General features: G+C 32.1%; 1 protein-coding gene across 1 annotated transcript; it reads right to left on the reverse strand.

The window, feature by feature from the left end:
- Nucleotides 1-7627: 7627 nt before the first annotated feature.
- Nucleotides 7628-22690, reverse strand: LOC132941512 (troponin C, isoallergen Bla g 6.0101-like). The gene is made up of 6 exons (XM_061009599.1): nt 22501-22690; nt 22159-22231; nt 21948-22091; nt 11631-11756; nt 11174-11305; nt 7628-7915 (listed from the first exon to the last, which is right to left on the reverse strand). Exons 1-6 carry the CDS (start codon nt 22501-22503, stop codon nt 7890-7892), a joined length of 504 nt encoding a protein of 167 aa, XP_060865582.1. The 5' UTR covers nt 22504-22690; the 3' UTR covers nt 7628-7889.
- Between the last annotated feature and the right edge of the window lie 1199 nt (nt 22691-23889).

The following is a 23889-nucleotide window of genomic DNA, read 5'->3' on the forward strand; positions in this document are numbered from 1 at the left end:
CTTAAGAAGTTAAAAAAATAGTTGTAATGTATATTTAAAAATTCCAAAATTTGAACCTCGAAAATTGGGGTGAGCGTAGAGCGAGTGTTCGGTGAATCACTCTGTATAGTGTCTACACGCCCTTCGTCTATGCATGTTTATAGGGGGTAGCAAGACTGGACATTAATGAGTTAAAAGTTAAAATTAAGTTAAAACTTTGAGTTAATTAACACGTTACTTTTTTCAAATTTACTTGTAACTTAATAAGTTACTTTTTTTCAAGATTAACGTGTTAACTTCAAGTTAATTTTATTTCAAAAGTATCTAAATTAAGTTAATTTTTGTCCAAAGAATAGTGCAAATTTTTGAATGAGGTTTTTACTTTGATGTATCATTTAAAATTTCCCCAGTAATTTTCTCGAGCGTACATAAGAACTATCTAATAAACCATAATATTATGTGTCTGTAATTTTTTATTTTCGCAGATTAGCAAATTTTAACTTTACACTAAATTAATAGTTAACTTTTAACCTAACGATTTAACGGAAAAAACACGAGTGACTTTTAACCTAACCTTATTATTTTAAAATAACTCGAAAAAAATCGTTAACTCGCCCAGTCTTGGGGGGGGGGGGGGGGTAGTACGAAACTCTGACGGAATCCGTCCGCGAGACCCAACTACCCAAGTATATATGTGGCCGACTGTCACGTAATACCGATACAAGTTTACAATTTCAATCCCGGCGATCCTGAACCCGCGAAATTGGCCGATGTAATAATATGATATTCGCTGTGCAGGACGTGGTATAATATAGTGACGATGATGATATAATATTATGCGTGCGCGGTAGGTGTACCGTCGGAATTTCGACATTTAGCCGCAAAAGGCGAAACCTGCGGGTCCTTGAACTGAGGTGTCAGTGGCGTTTAGCAGTATTATATTATTATTATTATTATGGCCGTCCACAGCCGGACCGGCGCGGCGACGAACCTTGATAATATATTATTATTATTATTATTATTATTTTGGCTAACTGGGCCAGTGTAAACAATACGTCGTGCTGTGCAGGACACTGGAGATCACTTCGGGCGAAAATCCGGTGCTCTACATATTAATAATAACGACTTACGACGGCGACGACGACGACGACGACGCGCGGACACCGGTGCCGGCATTATAATATTATTATCATGCCATTATTTATAATATTGTGTTGTATAATAATAACAACAATGCGCAGTATAACAATATAATATACCTATACACCGTTCCCGGTGTATTGTCTTAAGTCTCGCCGACGCCCCCGCCGGGTGCAATCCGAAAGATATGATTTTGCGCAAGTCACAATATCATCGCCGCCGCCGTACGCGTTATAATGCGGCTGTACGGCGTCCTTGACCAACGATATGTATATAATACAGGTATAGGTGGGTTAGGTATAATATAGTCCACATTTTGTTTCTCTTCTATTCTTTTATCTATTTTTTTTTTTTTTTTTGTTTACTCGACGTTTTACCCGCAACAATAATCCGGTGCGTTATTAAAAACGTCGTATTACACTTACTACAGGTATAGGTACACTGCAAGGCTGGGCGTATATACTTGGACGCCGTCTCGTTTTCGTCCAACGAATATTTAGGATGTGTATCGAAATGAATTCCACTTGAAAAATCGAAATCGTGGCGTCTGGGTCGGCGTGTACGAGAGTTTAAACACCTTTCACCCGAATTTCGAGTGGAGTATATTATAATATTTTCGAGATTAAATCGTATAGGTGCCTATATATATGTTTTTTTTTTTGTAAAACATTTAACCTAAAATAACGCTAACAAAGAAGTCGTACGATGACTAGTGTGATATTTAAGAACCACGAAATGCATTATATTTCAAAAACAAAAGGTAGGCAAATGGCCGTAACTTTTTATCAGACTATTTATTTTTACGGAAAGGATGAGGTGAGCACCTCGAAAATATCAAACTCGGCCATAGGTGCTTAAACTACGATATTATTAACCTAATAGACACAGAAATTTTGATTTTGCTAAGTGAAACTGTTCTATATTGTTCAATACTTATTAGATATTAAAAGGGTACTTATTATTATACCACGGTATCACGTCTTCTTTTCGTGTGTGTTATTTAAGAAATTTTTGAATTTTTCACATAGCTATTTGTCTAACATGACTTCTGTAATAAAATAGTTTAATTTCTATCGATATTAAAACGTACATTTTAACACTTGTACGTTTGTTTTTTAATTTCGATTTTCGGTCAAATTAAAATTTTAAAATGTCTTGAATTGGATTTTCGTTTCGAGAAACGTGTACTTTACCTAATACCAAAGTGACCTATCGAAATCTAAAAAAATATTTAGTATTTCATTTCTTTTTAATATTAATAATACGTGTTCGGTGGGCTGCTATTAAATCACAATGACATCTTTCAGTTTTTTTTTAGATAACGATTTTTCCACTCATACAAATATTGTTCGGTTATACACACGTTTTGCCACAGTCGATTAGTAATATTACGTTAAAACAAATTATATTTTAATCCAGTGATAAGACCAATGCATTAAATCATATTTAATTCTGAATTTTAGTGTTCGAATTGAAACAGAACCTAAGACTACATTATTTAATGCAACAACAATAACAATTTCTTATTAATATTAACAAATATTTAATTAATAGTACTTACTTATATATTTTCGTTGAAACAATGCATTTGTACACAATAATATTATATTCGATTTGTTTATGTTTAAATGCTTTGTTTGGGTACATTGTGTCAAATTTTAATTGAATACCGGTCGTATAGTGTTAACTTTCAGTATACAAAAGCGTTATTATATAATATGGTCATTCAATATACTTTAAAGTTTAATTAAACCGAATTTCCAGTGCAGTCATCGCGCCGGTCTCATTATTATTAATAACGAAGCATAATTTTTAACTGGTACGTACATATTATAATACTGTACAAGTATAATATAAACAAAAACCATATGTAAACATTATGAAAATGTAATTTGCTTTGTGTCAATATATATTGCATAAACAATGAGAGCGTAATTAATTTTACTTGTTAAATAATCGAATTGATTGACATAATCATAGTGGTGGGCGGGAGGGGGGGGATGCTGAGGAAGAAGAGTATAATAGTGAAAACATCTCAATAATCTCGCAAACGTGCTTTGATATAAAATGTAAATTAAAAATATAATATTATGATATAACGGTAAATAAACACCAACGATAGGTTGGGTTGATTTTAAATCAATCACTCGCTGCATAATAGTACAGTATTGCATCTATAATATTATGTTGCATTGATATAAGTTTAATGGCCGAAATGTCTATCTGATATATTGTGTATTTCACAAACCATTGTAATATTATTAAAAATGTAGGTGTTCACTCTTTTGTTTTTTAAAATTATTGGCCGAGCCACTTGTTGTGTGTGGAAATATTACAAGTTGAAATAAATTAAACTTCAATCAAACGATAAATAACAATAATTACATAATACTTTTATTGCTGCAGATATTTTAAGCTCAATATTATTATAAAACGAATTTTCGTAAAGATTTGCACGTTGCAAACGATAAAAAAAAATAAGCAGTAACGATCATAAAACAAATTGTGTAATTACAAAATAAAATAGAGTGTATGCATCATAAATTATAGACTCGAATAAACTAACGTTCGTAACATATTATACGCATAAAAAAAAAAACGAAAATGTACAAACGATCAAATTAAATATAAATTTTGCAATTCGAACAAAGATAGTCAGTGTATACCAATAGTAAACAGAATGAATGAACAGATTTTTCAATGTTTCAAAAACAATAGAAATATAATTTACATGTGATAAAACGATGTTATATCATAATAATAGTTCAAATAATACAATGATCATATCGTATGAATGGAATGTAAGTACATATTATTGTAATATGAATATTAATAATAACTCGAAAACGGATTCGCTTTAGATTATTCACAAGAAGAATATAATTAATAGATCCACACCAAACCGAAAAACTAAATCTAAATCCACGAGAAGGCCTTGACACCACCACCTCACTTGGTCCGTACCCGATGAAACAATAGTTCATACAATTTCTAAAAATTACCGACTTACGCAACAAAATCTAATATTTACCATTAAAATTTTAAAAAAATGTATCGATTTCATATAAATTATATTCGACATTTTTATTTTTTTCTCAAAATTGTTTATACTCTTCCAATCCCGCATAGTATTCAATCTATATAGTATATTATGATAATTATTTTATTTGTTTTTCGAGATTAATGAAAAAAAAAAATAGTGGGAGGGGGGGGGGAAGTAGGTAACAGCTCTGTTGTACAACAGTAGGAGTCGAGTGTAGCTCGTCGCATTGAGTAGGTCACTGTGTGTAATGGATGTGTTAAATTTGAATTCAACGATAAATTATTGCATACGAAAAACGATTCCGAGCGGAGACGGTCTGTCAGCCTATTATCATATTGTAAATGTATTGTTATTAATTATTATAGTAATTTATTTTGCTATTTATAGTAATGCGTTAGAAACTTCAGTAAGTATATAAGTAGGCGAAATAGCATACAATATTAATCCAAATGTTTTAAAAACGTCATTGTGTTGGTACCTATAAAAAAATATAATAATGCAGGTAGGTACGTTAAGTTTAAAATCACCGAGAAAATTTTCAAATTGTCGTGATGGTTTTGATTATTTTTTCAAAATACTAACTTAAAATTCTTATATGGACGAAAATTGTGATTATGTATCTTATTATTTATAAATACCTAAAATAAAAAACATTACATTACATTTAAAATTTTTTGGATCCAGTAAATTTTTATTTTTGTCGACAATAATTCAAAAAAATTCATCTAATTCCTAATGCGTGTAAAAAAATATTGTGACTATTTTTTTTCGATATTTCTTAACAAGCATGTGAATAACACTATTATGAGAAAAGTTGTATTCAATTTTGAACTTTTTGACTTTGCGAAAATGTTTTATTTATATCGATAAAAAAATAATGTTAAATGTCTATGTATAAATACAGCTCAAAAAGTTTCAAAATATTTTGGGTTTTTTATCATTTAAGTATATAAAATGCTTATATATGAATCTGGTGAAAATTTTAAAATTTACATTTATTCGTTTTTGAGTTACCCCTAAAAAAGAAGGTTTTGCTTATAAAGATTCCCGTTTTTCCTAAATATTTGGTTTTGTTTTACCTGACTATTTTGAAAAGCACTGGGAGTTAACAATTTTGATCTTCAAAAGTACTAACTGCGCTCAATTTCCTATCAGAAACCACTCTCAAAATCACATATGTAATACATATTATATTCATCGCTACTTAGGTGTTAGGCTCTAAAAAATTGAAGTTATTTGGCTATAGGCTTATTATTGTCACTAAAACCAAAACAATGTACCTAAACCAATTTATATTACTCTATAATTATAGACAATTTAAAATATTTTAATAACGAGTTAAGTTAGAAAAATATTAATACACAAATACTCCGTTATATATGAGTTTTTAATTAGTATCATTAAATTTTTTTGAAAAGAATGCATCTACAATAATTTATGAATGTGATTGGATTTTAATTGTGTAAGCGCATTTGGATTGCGTATAAACCTAATACGATTTTAATATACATATACAATAATAATATATGAAATCAGAACTAGTTTGGACGACTTTGGAGTGCTTGTGACCAGCTGCTGAGTAATCATTAACAAATGAGTTTTCAATATTTAAAACCATGAAATATCACGGCAAAATTTAAGACTGTCGATTTTATTCGAAAAAAAAAGTTGTATTTCCAACCCGTTTTCAGCACTGGTGCCTACGTGCGACCAGGGAAATAAACTAAACTCCTTTTCAGGCGCAAACGTAAATGTATATCCAATTGGTTTTCACTGCCGACCGGCGACCATCTGTCCAATACCTCATTGTAATGTATATCGACTTTATACTTCGTATTGTAAAACAATGAATCACTTATTTCGTACAGGTTATCCACTGGTTATTGACACTAATAAAGAATTAATTGTATTTTCATAGTCATTATTTCGAATAGTAAGGTATTGTGCAAAAAGTAATATAATAATATTATACAATCATGTTTTGTTTTGTGCTCTAATTACATATTTTTAACGTTATCGTTTTAATGGTTGTGAGTATAATAGTTACCTACTATATATATATATATTGTTTTTATTTGCATGTATAATATAATTTTAAATTGCTCTTAAGTAACTGCTATAAGTATAAGCCTTAAGACAATCCGAGCGCTTGTGCATTTAATTTGATGTAGGTATTCACGATGCAATTACATAAATTGAATCGACCTAATACATCATTTGGGTAGGTACGTATAATAGGTACGTGCAAGCTGCAACGTAGTCTTACAATTAGTATTATATTAATTAAAAAAATATATTACGAACCTGCACGAGAAGTATACCTACTGTAAAGTATTTAACTTGAATAATAATAATACTATTGGCACTGTCAACACCGTACTTGTAATAATGTTATTATGAGTATCTAACATGAATACAGCCAATAACGATATACAGGGTGATTCGCCAAACATGCTCTCCCGAATTTTTCTTTTAATAATGAATTTATTCGAATTCTTATTTTTACATTTTTAAATAAATTTAACTTTTAAGTCTTAACACTATATTTTCAAATTCTTCGGACTTAAGGAGTGTCCTGTGGTGGTACAAACTTTTTTTTCCTGAAATGAGAACCCCCTTGTTTACTGTAAATTATTTACCAGAACATTTTTCCACAAATTAAGCATATCCGAATGAAAATTTGAAATAGTTTATTGTTTTTGAGTTATTTAAGTTTGTGTACTAAAGGTCTAAAAAAAATAGGTCCACTATAATGGGTTTGGATGATATGGGGGCAATGGAAATTAAACATTTTTAATAATAAATACTAGTCCTAACTAAATCTGATATTACATATTTTATTTTATGCTGTTGTAAAACCATTTTTAAAGACTACCTATTATCCTTAATATAAACATTTTAATACCTTAAAAACAACTCGTTCGACTTTTGAATTAGATATATCAACATTTTCAAAAAAATTATCCACTAAATAATTGACATTATAAATGGGGGGGGGGGGGGGGGCATAACAAATTCTGGTTTGAAAATTTGGTCTCGAAGTAATTTAAAAATTCCAAAAATCAAACATCGAGTAAATTCATTATCAAACTAAAAAAAAGGGAGAGAGAATGCTTCGTGAACCACCCCGTGTATACGCATTAAGTAAACCGTGAACAATCATTATTCAGTCGATAATTATATTATTATTTTTCGATAATCTTAGATAAGATCATATTATTATACTTGTTGTTGCTATTTTTTTCATTAAATATTAATTGCACTAATACAATAATGTTTGCGGGGTTCGTTTTTAAATAAATAATTCCTATGTGAGAATTTGTGTCGAATAACGCGTTAATATATATCAATTTTTTCAATGATATATAGTGTACCTGGCTATATACTTAAAACAAATACGCATACTGCAACAATATATATATATGATCAAAAACGTACGGCTTATAATACAAAATAACTAATCAATTTGATAGCATACAATATTAATTTAATGATAATGGATGTTTACATTATGATTACTCTAATGCATTAAATCAGCTACCGTATATTGTACAAAGTATATTCAACGCATTACGTCCATACGAATTGCAAATTGAGCGTAAAGAACAACAAAAAAAAAAAAAAAACAAAAATTAAGGAAACATATTGTAAAATGTGTTGCTTTTTCAAAAAGTGCTGCGTTTGTTAGATTGTATAATATCGATAACTCTATTATAACGTTTTCGCATCAACCAGTCATTACCTCCATGAATTCTGAAAAAAAAAATTTATTTTATTAAAATGTACTCTAAACAATTAATGCTATATGCATTATTTATAGAAATTGCTATTATTATTATTATTATTAAATACGTTTTTTTTAAAAAATATACATCGACAAGACGAGTACATTTTAAATACTATTTTGTTGTATTGGACATAATATCTACTGGAGTATTGAATACTATTTCCGTTAAATACTTTTTTTCCGACTGTCAGTCAAATTGACAATAATTAATATAAATATAGAAAACCATACGATATTGTTAATTTTATAGGTGGGTACATGTTACCGAAAAACGATTACCACGAAAAAGCAGAAACTTATATTTTTTTTGAATATTAAATAATATATTAATATAGGTGGATTAGCGATACAGTCGATTAGGGGCTAATAATGCGAATCAGATCTGGGCTTTCTGGGATTTGAATTAATACGTTATAATTTATTAAAACTTTCACCGATAAAATGTTTTCAGGTTCTTCTCAGTCAGTATTTTAAATTTTATTATAGATTATATAGCCTACGGGCTCTAGGTAAGTTATTAGTTAACAAATAATTAATAATAAAATGTAACAAACTAACAAGTTTTACGATTCTACAACCTACAGCCTATGTATATAATGCTTATAGTATTACAAATTACAACTAATAATTATTCTTAACTATTACCTATGGAACCTATTTACCCGGTGTATAATTTAATAGTAGTTGTTCAAACATCACCTCAAACAGCTTTACATTTAAAGTGCCGAAAAATATGATAAAATTAATATGTTGGACGTAGGTACGTATAATTTATTAACTTATATAAAAAAAAAAATAGCATTTTAATAAGATAAGTGTATGAGTAATAGTAAAATACCTTAATTAACTATAGGCATCACACTGCCTGGCGCGTACATAGACAATACTTCAATATTATATTAACACCAAAATGGTGGATTTTTCGAAGAGATATTTACAGAGAAATATTATGCGCCACGCGAGAAAGTTGTAATAATAACTCACACCAGTAAAAACGTCTTGCACAATGACGAATTTAAGGACCGTTTGCGTATAAAACGACACTTGTTGATTAAAAATAAATGATTTACTATTATAGACATCCGAATGACGAACGCCGCAACGGAATAACTACCGAAAAAATAAATATAAATTCGAACGCAGAGTGTTTCTTAATGGTTTTGCACAACCGAATTCATCTTAAAAATCACCTATCACCTATATTATTATTATTATAGGTATGATGAACTGTATATAATAATATATATATGTGCTTATTATCGGTTTATAAAAGAGAGATAGTTGAACCGTGGCTCTTATTCGAGTCGATTTTTTTTTTGTCGACTCGACGAGTGTAATAATATTATAATTAAAACCAGAGGCCCTGGGTACGGAACATGCGCAATCGTCATCGTCGTCGGGGGGTAAATATATTTGTGTTTTTTTTTGCATCTAGGAACCGATAATTTACACGTTTGGAAGTCCGAAATTTCCAGGGAAAAATATTATGCACGACACGAGAAAGTTGTAATAATAACTTACTCCAGTAAAATTTGTCAATAACGAATTTAATGATCGTTTGCGTATAAAACGACACTTGTTGATTAACAATTAATGATAATAATATAATAGACATCCGAATGACGAACGCCGCAACGGAATAAGCTACTGAAAAATAAATATAAATTCGAAAGAGTCTATTTCTAAATGGTTTTGCGCAATCGAGTTCGTCTTAAAAATCACCTATCACCTATATTATTATTATTTTTATTATTATAGGTATGATCAACTATGTATATAATAATACAGGTGCTTATTATCCGTTAATAAAAGGGAGATAGTTGAACCGCTCTTATTCGAGTCGATTTTTTTTTTTTGTCGACTCGACGAGTGTAATAATATTATAATTAAAACCCGAGGCCCTGGGTACGGGACATGCGCAATCGTCGTCGTCGTCTGAGGTATTTGTGTTTTTTTTTTTGCATCTAGGAACCGATAATCTACAGGTAGTCCGCGGATGATGTGTGCTAACAGGACGCGTCACGTCACGGCGCGGCGCGGAGAGACCTACAATTTTTCGCGTTATTACAACGTCCTCCGGATCGAAAAAAAATATACATAATAACTACAGTGATAATATATTTTTAGCTTCGTCACATATTTTGCATTCACTTTGCTCCACTTCGTAAGGTATATATGACAACCATACCGCGTGTTATATACTTGGGCATGTGTACCTATATAACCTATACGCGTACCTAGTGTCTGCTGTAACTGCAGCTGCCTCGAACATCCCATTGTCGGTGTCGTTGTTATTATTATGATAATAATAATTATTATTATGATAATAATAATTATTATTATTGATCAGTCGACGACTACGGCGCACACACATGCTGCCGCCGCTGCCGCTTTCGTCGTTGCCGCTCGAATTCGTTTTAAAATCCGATAAATTATTAATCATCGTGACGGACGGACGGACACGACACGTCATATTATTATATCGGACCCCACAGGGCCTGCCGTGTTACCGTCGTAGTATGTTGCGATCGTGATTGATCGATCGCGAATAATTATACCGCCCATGTTTTATAGTGATTATCAGCGTTTCGAAAGTTATGCAGCAGGAAGCCATCGTCGGTAAACTGTTTTATTATATATATATTTTTTTAATAACACACTGACATCACACGTTCACCTGTGTGTGTATAATAACAATCATCGTTTCCACTCCACGTCTGACAGGTCCCCTAAACCGATGATACGATTACCACCGCGGTCGACGTGATAATAACGCAACGGGGGACGTCGTCTGCATACCTCCGATGATCCCTCGAGGCGTTAACGCGATGATTTCGTAATAATAGGTATGTAGTGCACTCGAAAGAAATTTTTTCTCCGCTCGCAGTCGAACCCATTCGAAGCGCTTGTCGACAGTGTCCTTACGAAATTACGACTTTATGTATAATATTACAATATAAGTTCACAACTGCGGCATCAAGACGATAATATATTATGCCCTACGCTCCCCGACGCGTTTATTTTGTCACACTGCGCAGCCGCGGCTGACGTGGCCTGTTCTACAAAATAATTATAATAATATATCAAGAGGAGTACCCGCCTGCTATGTATATGATTGATATTGCCGGAGAATTTAAAAGTCACTGACGTCCATCGCTTAAAGTCGGTTAGTCGCTTAGTCGGCCGACTGCAGAACTCTATATTACAGGTCTACATGAACTTACCGTCGAAGTCTACGGTACCGGATCCGTCCGCGTCGATTTCATCGATCATCTGATCCAGTTCTTCGTCGGACATGTTGTTGTCGAGTTCAGACAATATTTCTCTCAGCACTTCGGTCGTGATGTAACCGTTACCTGAATGAAAAAATTTATCGACTTTTAATATCGAAATTACGAATTCCAACTGTGCCTATTTCGTGTATGGTATAACTAGGGCCGGGGCTGTCCTTAGGGTGGGGGAGGGGGAGGCGAGCAGGGTCCAGGCCCTGAGCCTCGCGCTTTTTGCACACATTTGGTGGCCTCGCGTCTGAAAAAAGTGGTAAAATTGGTTTAAAAATTGGTTTTCGCCCTGTGCCTCGAAAATCCTAAGGACGCCTCTGCCCCGCGCCAATGCGCCATCCCTATGTGTAGAGGGTATATATAAGGGTACGTAGCTAGCAAGTATTTCGATTATTCGCACCTTCTTTGTCGTACAGCCTAAAAGCTTCTCTGAGTTCGGTTTTGATTGCTTCGGAGTCCTCTTCCTCCTCAGTCATAAATCTCGATGCCAACGTACAAAAGTCGTCAAAGGATAATGTCCCGGTTCCTGTAAGGGGAAAAAAAACGACGTTTATTATAGTAGGTAATAAAACATCTCAAGCACAAAACGCTGCTGCAGACGGAAAATAGTAAAAAGTAAATAACAATCGACGATTTACACCGCGATTTCGGCACGGTAAGATATTAATATTGCGCCGCACAAGGCCGCCTATTGTGCTAAATTTGGCCAACAATGGAGACTGTAAAACACGCGTAAATTATGCTTCGGATGCATTATTAGAGCACCAAACGTTGTCTCATACGCTCACTGTTAACGAATATAATAATAATATTATGGTTAAAACATTAAGGTAGGTGTCTATATACTCCGATGGCTTTAAAATTGTTGAAATATTTTATTAGTTTGGCGAGGGAGGGTGAGGGGTTCGTCGGATGCGCTATTCCTCGAAAGCACAATCGTCAATCGATATCATATCATATGTTATAATATTTTATATAATACATTTTACTCGGTGGAGAAGGTTTTTAAAAAGAATCGCGAAGAATAAATTGTCAAAAAAATTGATATAATATATTATTATATTGTTAACAGACATGTCCGCGTAACAGACATATTTTTAAAGAGCAATACCAACGCGTACAGACTATAATATTATATTGTGTTTTGTTGCGCAACGTCACAGTATTATTATGTAGTGTATACTTCAGTAATATAACATACATATGTTGTATATAACGTGGTAATTTACTCGAAATGCTATAAAGTCAAATTCCATAAACACGAGCATATTTTTTAGTCTTGAGGGAACAAATTGAAAACACGTTTCGCATTAAGTGTCTCACATATACGGATCTTTTTTCCAAGACATGGGGATGGCCCTGGTGCCTTGTGGGGGGGGGGTCCCGTTTTATTACGAAACGTGGATATCGCCGTCTGTGTGCCGAACACATAAATAATGATAAGTTTTGTTCGACCCAGAAGCTCCGAAGAGTGCTATTTATGGAGTGTGGACGAAAAAACAAACCGATAAACTTATGTTGTATAGGTATATAATATATATTGTATATACATACCCTTATACTCTATTGTACCGTAACGAAATATCATTCTGTTTATTTTTTACGTTGAATAATGATGTACCTATTACCTGCCTGTAATAAGTATTTGGATTTTATAGACTGTTTCAAATAATATTAATTCAGTAGCGTGCGCAGGATTTTACCTAACCTAACCAGGAGTTCGGTTGTATAGGGTTTTACCTGAATAAATAAATAAAATTGCATTATATTTTTCTAAACGGTTTTTGTATGACGACAGACCAATTATAGTTAGTATCAAATTTAGTCTACATTTACAGTGCGTTTAACCTGCCAGGTCGTCTATAGAGCCTCCTCGGGTCGTATAATAAACGTGGCAATAATCGATGGACGATGATAAACCATCGATTATGGCAGTCGTTTGGCAATGCATTCTAAATCAGCCAAAAAAAAACTGAAAGTATGATTACTGTCTTTGTCATATTCAACGATTTATTTTATATCTATTAAAAATGATCAACAATTCATTAATCTGTGTGTATCAAAATGGCGGTAAATAAGATTTTTTTGAAAAGAGAAATTTCAGAGGGGTCAGAACTCAAAACCCCCTAGAACCCTACCCCTGCGTGCGCCACTGAATATTATTGTAAAAAATAAAAACCACAAACCATAATTTAATGATTTATCATATTATTAAAGTGATTGGGTTGTTCACGTTAAGCCTACACGTTGAAATCGAAATTTACGCCGAAAATTTGAGTTATTGTTTTTGTACGAACATAGAATGATAGTAAATACTAAATAATATTACGAAATAAAAATCATTGGCAAATAAAAATTCTAAAATTGTGTCAGCACGCATATAGGAAATTCTTTTTTGTCCGTCCAGCTATAAGAAACGTAAAAGTTCACATCGAAATATCACATGGTTATTGCAATTAAATATGATGCACTTGTTGTTCGTGAAATTGCAGTTATTATGATACTTATTATAATATATTTTCTTATGCAGTTCCGAAGTCTAATAATATGATGCAGTTGTATAATTATTATTAACCGGGGAAACAATGTATATTATCATGACTTAATATATTCAGTGCGATGAGAATATTTTATGGCATTATGCATTTTTATGACACAATAGTGTTTTATCGAAGAAATTTTATCAGCCTGCAGTTGTTGTGTTTTATTATTTTAGTGTGCCTATATATTTATAAGAACATTTTGGATTAAAAGTATTTTTAATGTGAATTTAAAATTTAAAAGATATGATTTTAAATTTAAAAAGAAAATACGAAGTACAAAAATCGAAAAAGAAAATATTATAAGTAGCACGTTTAATTTACCATGCTGTTTACACTTTTTATTTTTAATTAACGGGGCTTTGGATTTATATACAATATAGGTACATAGTATTGAAAAACTACAAAATACGCGGTAAAAGAAATCAATGATATGCAAAATAATACGCTAAAAATTAAAAATATGTAAAATTAATTTTTTTCAGGCACATAAAACATTTGTTGAAAAACATTTAAATCCAACCACGTCACGAACTCACGACTTACGACCAACTGTGGTCGGATTTGCTATTTTATACGTTTAAACACTATGTGTATTTGATTTTTTTTTTTCATTCATGAAATATTAGTTTATGAATATTATTTATTAGGCGTACCAGCTAAAATCGGACTAAGAGGTTTTTATTTTCTCCAGCGCCCTAAAATCTCTTTCTGTAATATATGATATTGTTGAAATCGTCTGTTTTTTTATGCGACATTGTGCCATACTGCCATTATACATGATATTTATATTATAATAAAACTCTACAGTGCAGGTAGAGTTTGAAAAATAGACCGCATAGAACCCTCGTAATTTAACACTTAAGTATATTGTATTTTTAATGTCTCTATCAATCGAGTTAAAATTTAAAATTCATGTTTTAGAGTGATTAAATACAAAGTTTGCAATGTTTTCATGACGCCGATCAATTAACAACGTTTTTACATTTGAAATTAACCCACAACACGCTACTCACTTGAATGTCTAATTCAAATACTATAAAATATGTGGATAATAGTTTAACTGTAAGCCTTTCGAACGTGTTATTCATCAATAAAAACGACACATTTAACACAATTTTTAAGTTACCGACCTCAGAAACGCGGCATTGTTATAATATTTGTGTTTGCTTCAATATTAAGCCTGATATGTACTACCTATATTTATTATTTTGCGATATATCGCTTAAAATATAAACTCTATGTACCCTATTCATCAAGTCTAAAAAATGTTCAATTATAAGTCTTGCTAAATAAACTTAGACTGCATATTATAATGTTATAATGAATACGCTGAAGCCCAAACCTTCGTCCATTGCCCAGTCGGCCTTCCTTTCCAATACAATGATTTCATCACTAGCCATATATATCTAAATATATATATAATCTATACGAGCTTGTATATAGCGCACAGTAACTCTTGAAGGGCCTATCTTTTTCGACGAGTGAATTTTCTCTGAACTCTCCCGCACCGTTTCTGTGAAACAAAAACTAAGCGTATTTAGTTGCAAAGCTCATTTCGCGTGGATTCGGGTACAATAAGAACTATAAAATTGTGCAATTGTTTCAACTCATGTTCGTGAATGTTCTAAATTGTATATTATATTATTATACCGGTGCGCTTGTTGAATGAGCAACGTACGAGGGAAAAAAATATCGCTAGTGAATCAATAGAACCAAACTGGGCAATAGAACTAATAAAAAAACACCACTCTTAAAATATTATATTGCAACTTGAGCAGAAATAAAAACGTCAAATTCAATACGAAATCAGAATTAAGTGCACGTCGTGTATATAATATATAGTGATCAAATAAACCTAAACTGGAAAAATTCTGAATCAAAAATAGAATATTATACAATACCGATTCACCAGAATAACGCACGTGGTTTAGTCGTGGTAAAATAAGAGCCCGCCCCCCCTCCCCCGTCTATATTATGTGTGACATTTGTGGAGCAACCCTAACGGTTGAACAAACTGGCATTTAGGTACCGACAGATTTCCGTTTACGTTCGGATTATCTTGTCACGTTAAATACCAAAAATGTATACGGCCCAAACCCAGAAAACATATTTTAGAATATTATCATATTATAATAATATATTAATATTATAGTACAGTTGATCTTGGTTAGCGTAGCAATAATATAGTTAATTCTTCGACGTGCCTTACCTATTTGAAGAGAAAATAACAATACATGTTAAAATCGTTAGTACATGACGACGACGACACGACTCGTGAAGCCAAAGTTTCGGTTTGATCGATAAAAAGCAAAATCGTCTCTGCTGGTGCATAATATTATATAGGTTAAACGCGTGGACCGGATGTATATAATACGCGTACAGGAAAACGCCCAAGTAAAGTTACATCGTTATGCGGAAGATACTGATTTTAATTAATTAATTTACTTTAACGCGTCGGTGTTAGTTTAGCGAGCTTGTGAAGAACCGACCTCGATAAATTTAGACGTTATTATATACATCCGAGCGAACCGTTTAAAGTAGGTATATACCCGTCGATTTTCGTTTGTACACTCTCTGCGGCTGCTGCAGTACATAATATTAAAAACTAAATCTCCGCCAACTTATCGACGAGTTGATGTCAGTTGATTAATTTGTAAAAACCGTGTACGTACATTGAACATAATATAAGTGCAATTTCGACTCGTGCAAAACAATTATAATAATTGTATATTCGTATGTGTGTGCGGATGTGTGTTTTATACATTATAATCAAACTAAATGTATAGGTATGTAGATTGCGCAAAGTGTCTTACAATTATTATATTACTTTTCCAAAGTTGTATAATAATGTAATAAGCGCATATAATAATTTAATAACGTACATTTACATTTTTACCGTTAAAACGGTATCACTTTTATTATAATAATATGCGTTTTGATTTAGCAAGACAAATATAAATGTTAACGCGAGCCCAATTATTATATGTTGTCGTGACGCGTAATTTTTGCGGATTTTTCCTCCTTATTTTAAATATTATTTTGAAAGTATACGTATTTATCATAAATCGATTACCATAATATTATAAGTACAACGGTGAGAGAGCATAATATTATATTATGGTGTGTGTGTGTTTTTTTCACATATAGGTACCTCAAAAACTACTATTTGAGTACCTACTTTTATTTGAGCTCGTTATTTGTTATACTGTATAGAAATTATTAAGATACGCTTTGTGAGTGCGTCTCTGAACTGTAAATAAAAATATGATATTCATAAATTGTATATTATTTAAATTTTTTATTTCGTATATAGATATACGTATATTGGAAATAGTTACAAAAGAAAAAAAACACTTTAACAAAGCTAAGTACCTCCCCATAGTGTACTATACGTCTTGTGATCTACTTTTAATGTTAAATGTCAAATGTATTTTATTGCATATTATTATTATTATTATTTATACAGTAGCGCGTTGAGAACGGAAAAAAGAAACATGACTGTATCATATTATTATTATTATTATTATTATTATTATTATACAAGTCGACCGTTTTATTTCATAAAAAATAAAACTAAATCCTAAGGTTTTGTCTGTGCCTGCCTATATACATAATATATTGTTTGAAATTCGCTACAAAACACTTTCTATCGACCACTGTACGGTTTATAATCCACGATCGTTTTCGTAACAATAGGACATATACATAGGTATTAATTAATTTATGAAACTTTTCTCGTATGCGCGCGTACACATTATTATTATTATTATTATTATTATTATTATTATTATTATTATTATTATTATTGAGCAACCCGTAAGGCAAAACTAGGTAAGTATTTATTATTTTAGCGCGGGCGTGCGTACCCGTGGCGGCATCGGGTGGATATCGTATAGAGGATAAGACGCATCAACGATTTTCGTCGGATCAACCAAATTATTATTTCAGACGTTTAATGGCGGCACACGCGTCGTACATATGCAGATAATATATTATTATAATATGTACACTTCCCACTAGAAAGTGTGATGACGTCCGTAAGTAGTACGCGAAAAATAGTGTTCGCATTTAGGGTCATCGGTTCAATCGCGCGGAGAACATATTTAAAGGACTGTAATGTTATTCGTTTTGTACGCACGTCGGACTTGCCCGTAGTATAATAATATTATCGCAACGAATCGAAGTATAGGTACGGTAATTTAGGTAAGTCGGTGCGTCGTAATACACGAATTGAATAAATTTTAAATTGCGATTTATGAAAAAAAAATATATTACAATATTATGTCTGGATAATCCTGCAGTTTATATTATATTATATTATAGCTGTTGTAAAAACGCGTCTAAACTAAAACAATATGTAAGGTCACTATATTCGTTTTACAAGTCATAATATTATTATGTTTAGTAGCCGCGGGTACCTATATCGTATGAGTACGTTTAATTTTTTTTTTTTTTGTAAAAAGCGTGAGTATGAAAAAAGAATTTTTTAAAATTCAAACTTTCAAATCGTTAAACAACAAACGGGTAAATAGGTTGGAGCGCGTGTAGGTATACATTTGTTAAGTAATATAATTGTATTTGTTTATCGTATACAGTAGATTGCATCGACATATTTTGTTTATTGAATTATTTTTAATAGGCAATAAAAAAAAAAAAAATAATAATAAAACAAAGTGGGCGGCCATCGGAGTGGGCGAATCGTCGATTTCATCACGCGATAAAATTAAATAGGAAAATGTGTTCATACGAAATATTTTCTTGCAAATCGCGGCATACAGAACCACTACAGTTATGTTTTGTTTCGGACGATTGAAGTTATGCATTGTTAATTAATATTACGCGTTTCGATAAGCGTCGGTTAAGTTCACGAAGTTGGTCGAGTTGTTAAGACAGGTTTATATAATTTTGAACGATCGCGTTAAATAATATATGCATCGGAACAGTGTAGCTGCGGGGAATCACCTCGAATTTCCAATAATTTTTGGGTTTGCGAATCTCAACCGGATACTTTATAGTATTATATTATGATAATATTAAATTGTTGCTTTTATATGTTGGTTTCTCGATAACTTTTTTGGATAATGATTTAAAAAATATCACATTCGACCGAAAATATTACACTTATAATATAATAATTGTAGCGCCCGAAATTCATTGCATATATAAATCAAATTATAAAAAATATTTAAGGTTATTTCGGTATAGACAGTGTATATAAAAAAAAGCGTTTATCATCGCGTACAATAGTGGTCGAATAACAATATTTCAAAGAACCAATACATCATTAGGTACTCATTCGAGCGCCGTAAATCCGTTTGCAAACGGATAAAAACAAATTCAAAAAAATGTTTGCGGCCATTTCGGTGGACCGTGCTTGGAAAAAATTGTCAATGTTATTACAGTATTCTATATATAGGTGGGTAGTGGTCGAACAAAATTTCCAAAGGACCGTTTGATAATAATATAGGTAAGTATCTTCGACATCCTTATTTTTTATTCGTGACGTATAAATCGCGGAACACAAAACAACTACAGTTATGTTTTGTTTCGGACGATTAAAGTTATATATTGTTAATTAATAGGTAACATTACGCGTTTCGATAAGGGTTGGTTAAGTTGATTAAGTTGGCTGAGTGTTGTTAAAATAGGTTTATAGAATTTTGAACGATCGCGTTAAGTATATGCATCGGGACCGTGTCGCTGCAGGGAATCACCTCGAATTTCCATTAATGTTTGGGTTTGCGAATTTCTTTATAATATTATTATATTATGATAATATTAAACTTTTGTTTTTAAATATCGGTTACTCGATAACTTTTTTGGATTATATGATTTATAAAATATCACATTCGACCGAAAATATTGTACTTATAGTATAATTGTAGCGACCAAAATCCTTTGCAAATACAAATCAAATTAAAAAAATATTTGCGGTTATTTCGGTATAGACCGCGTTAAAAAAAAAAAAACAATACCGTCGCGAATAATAGTGGTCGAATCACAATATTTCAAAGAACCAATACATTATTAGGTACTCATTCGAGCGCCGTAAATACGTTTGCAAACGGATAAAAACAAATTCAAAAAAATTTTTGCGGCCATTTCGGTGGACCGTGCTTAGAAAAAATTGTCTATGTTATAACAGTTTCCTATATACAGGTAGGTAGTGGTCGAATACAATTTCCAAGGAACCGTTTGATATTAATATAGGCAGGACCTCTTCGAACGCATTCTTTTATACATTCGTGGCGTATAAATCGCGGCATACAGAACAACAGTAATGTTTTGTTTCAGACGATTAAATATTATGTCGTTAATCAATAGGTAATATTACGCGTTTCGATGAGTGGTGACGTAGTTGGTTGAGTTGTTATAATAGGTTTATAGAATTTTGAACGATCGCGTTAAATATATGCATCGGGACAGTGTAGCTGCAGGGAATCACCTCAAATTTGCATCAATGTTTGGGTTTTCGAATTATTTCAATAGGACACCGTAATATTAAGCTTTTGCTTTTAAATATCGGTTACTCGATAACTTTTTGGATTATATGATTTATAAAATATCACATTCGACCGAAAATATTGTACTTATGGTATAATTGTAGCGACCAAAATCCTTTGCAAATACAAATCAAATTAAAAAAATATTTGCGGTTATTTCGGTATAGACCTCGTTAAAAAAAAAAACAATACCGTCGCGAATAATAGTGGTCGAATCACAATATTTCAAAGAACCAATACATTATTAGGTACTCATTCGAGCGCCGTAAATACGTTTGCAAACGGATAAAAACAAATTCAAAAAAATTTTTGCGGCCATTTCGGTGGACCGTGCTTAGAAAAAATTGTCTATGTTATAACAGTTTCCTATACATAGGTAGGTAGTGGTCGAATACAATTTCCAAGGAACCGTTTGATATTAATATAGGCAGGACCTCTTCGAACGCATTCTTTTATACATTCGTGGCGTATAAATCGCGGCATACAGAACAACAGTAATGTTTTGTTTCAGACGATTAAATATTATGTCGTTAATCAATAGGTAATATTACGCGTTTCGACGAGTGGTGATGTAGTTGGTTGAGTTGTTATAATAGGTTTATAGAATTTTGAACGATCGCGTTAAATATATGCATCGGGACAGTGTAGCTGCAGGGAATCACCTCAAATTTGCATCAATGTTTGGGTTTTCGAATTATTTCAATAGGACACCATAATATTAAGCTTTTGTTTTTAAATATCGGTTACTCTATAACTTTTTTTGGATTATGAGTTATAAAATATCTGCACATTCGACCCGAAAATATATTTTCACTCATAGTATATAATAATTGTATCGCCCGAAATTCGTTGTATATATTTTGTAGACGGACAAAAACAAATTCAAAAATTTTCGTAGCTATTTCAGTGGACCGGTGGACCAAAAAATTGTCTATGTAATAACAGCATCGCATATTATTCTATAGGTAGTGGTCGAAGAAAAATTTCCAAAGAACCGTTTGATAATAATAGTATGTAATATGTATCTATATTCGACCGCGTTCTTTTATATATAGGTACGCCACTTAATTGAATGTTTAACGATGTAAACATAATTAAATCAAAAGTATCAATATGCATAGTACGTTTAAACGCGCAAAAATTAGGCAACGTCCATAAAATTATAACACATAATAATGATATAATACCGTACACTAGTATTTAGTATATTCGCTGGAAGGCCCTTTGCGTGTATCGAGTCTATTATTATTATTATAAAACACGACGACGACGACGACAATCTGAAGGTCTGTGTTGCATTATCAGATATTTTTAATAAAATATTACGCAACCGGTCTAATTGAATAAAATGAAAATTTTCTGGTCTGCTTTTACACAATACAATATTATAAAAATAATAATATTATGATACGACGCGCGGACGAAAACAATGACAATGACTTTATTATTATTATTATTATTATTATGGATTAGCCGACGTGCACAGACGCGTAAATCCATTAAAATTTCAGTGAGGAGGGGCGGGGCGGCTTCGATCCCACAAAACTAAAAATATGTCTGTTTGTGGTGGGGGGAGGATATTATGGGATATTTGGGTGTCTGAAACCCTCCCCCCTCCGATTTCCGCCTACGGAGACGCGTACCTATGCCTACGTTCGGTCGGCTGCTTACCTTGGTGGTCGATTTCGGATACGATTTTCTTAACAGTTCCGGCGTCGGTAGCATGGCCCAACATGTCCAAAATGATGTTGATGTTGGCGCACGTAATTTTGCCATTTTTCTCAGTGTCGAACGTGTCGAAACCCTTTCTCAAAACTTAAAAACGATACACACATCATTAATAAATACCACTTGAAAAGATCTACCGCGGTCGTCGTTATACCTTTCAATTGATCTTTACTCAACGTTATGGCTTCCGAGAGGTCTTGGGGTTCAGGGACCGGGTCCATCCACGACTGTAATGATATAATATGTTTTAGACAATAGTTAAAATACGCGACAATCTATTACTATTCGGGTACATAGTCGTCATTTTTATCATAAATTCGATCGTCGGCGAACCGTCGACGATGTGTATCGAATCATATTATACCATCATCGACGACGACGACGACGACGAGTGACTTTTTCTTGTCGTACATCGAATATTAATACGGTCGATATATTATGTATACTGTCGAATATATCGATCAATATTGGTTATGTATCTGAAGCGATGACTTACCATGTTTGATGTTGTCGTCCGGGTCGCTGTGGTATGATAAAATAATAGAATACGTCGAACGGTGTGCGACGGACAATCGTCTGAGTCTGTGCCCGATGAAAGCTTTGAGGTAACAATGGCGCGCGAACGTCCAAGTGTATAAGACGATATTTATTTATAGTACTAATTTACCTTTCAATACGTATAAATGACACGACGCCAATTAAAACTCAATTGCTTTTAATCGCACGGCAGGGACATTTTTAGCGCCGATTTTTCGAGTGGGGGACAAATATATTTTTACATCCATTTGGTGCGCCATTTCATTAGTAGGCCAACTCGAGATTATTTTTATTCGAGGAAAACAATACGCGCGTACTATAGCAGACGTTAGTAATTAATATTATATTTCATAAATACATGTTAAACATTATACACTTTACCTATACGTTGTCCGTATAAACAATTTATTATAAAATTAAAAAAATACAAACTACAGTTTTTAAAATTTAATTTTAATTTTATTATAATCCGAACGATTTGAACGTGTTAAATGTTATAATACATTAAAATAAATCTCGTCGATAATATCATGATTTGCATATGGTATACGCGTATTTAGAACGAGTAATATTTATCATCCGACATTACATCGTTAAGAAAATTTAAATTAAAGCTATTGTAGTATGCGTATTTCCATAGTCACTGCAGTATGCCGTTTAATTTGAACGAAATTTTTTTTATCACACGAAGTTTTTTTTCAAAACCGTTTTATTAATTAATCCCACCCGAGTTCTAGATAACGCTCTTTTAAAATTAAAAGGTTTTCGTGTAAAGTTTTTTTTGGTATGAATTCGTACGGAGATTATATCTATCAAATTATTATTTTTTGATTTTATCATTCAAATTAATATGTTCAGCCTCTTAATCACGAAGTTCGTAGGTACGTTAACGTTATATTATATTTTTACAATACATATTGTCTTATGGAGGTAATTAATTTCATAATAAACAATATAGGTAAGGATATATTATAGACTATAGTATACGATCATAAAATATTAACTTTTTTATTAAATTAAATTTGTTTTTGATCTTATAAAAAAAAACATTAACTTTGATGACTATGATAATTTATTATTATTATATTTCTCGTGAATTGTAATTTTTAGTGTGGTGCCGATTTGAAGGAGAATTGTTTCTTTTTGAGATTGTAATATATTTAACCGCTGCGTAATCAAATCCTTAACCGCATAGCCTTAATGTAAGGACGTCTTATTTAACCATTATAACCAATAACCATATGTTTAAAAGTGATAACTCTGTTAATGGATAAATCATCTTTAATTTAGTAATTAGGCGGTGTAGGCGTATTACATAATAGAGTAATATTGTTAACTATATAAAGTA

This window comes from Metopolophium dirhodum, chromosome 3 (genome assembly GCF_019925205.1).
Source record: "Metopolophium dirhodum isolate CAU chromosome 3, ASM1992520v1, whole genome shotgun sequence".
In the NCBI taxonomy this organism is placed as follows: Eukaryota; Metazoa; Arthropoda; class Insecta; order Hemiptera; family Aphididae; genus Metopolophium; species Metopolophium dirhodum.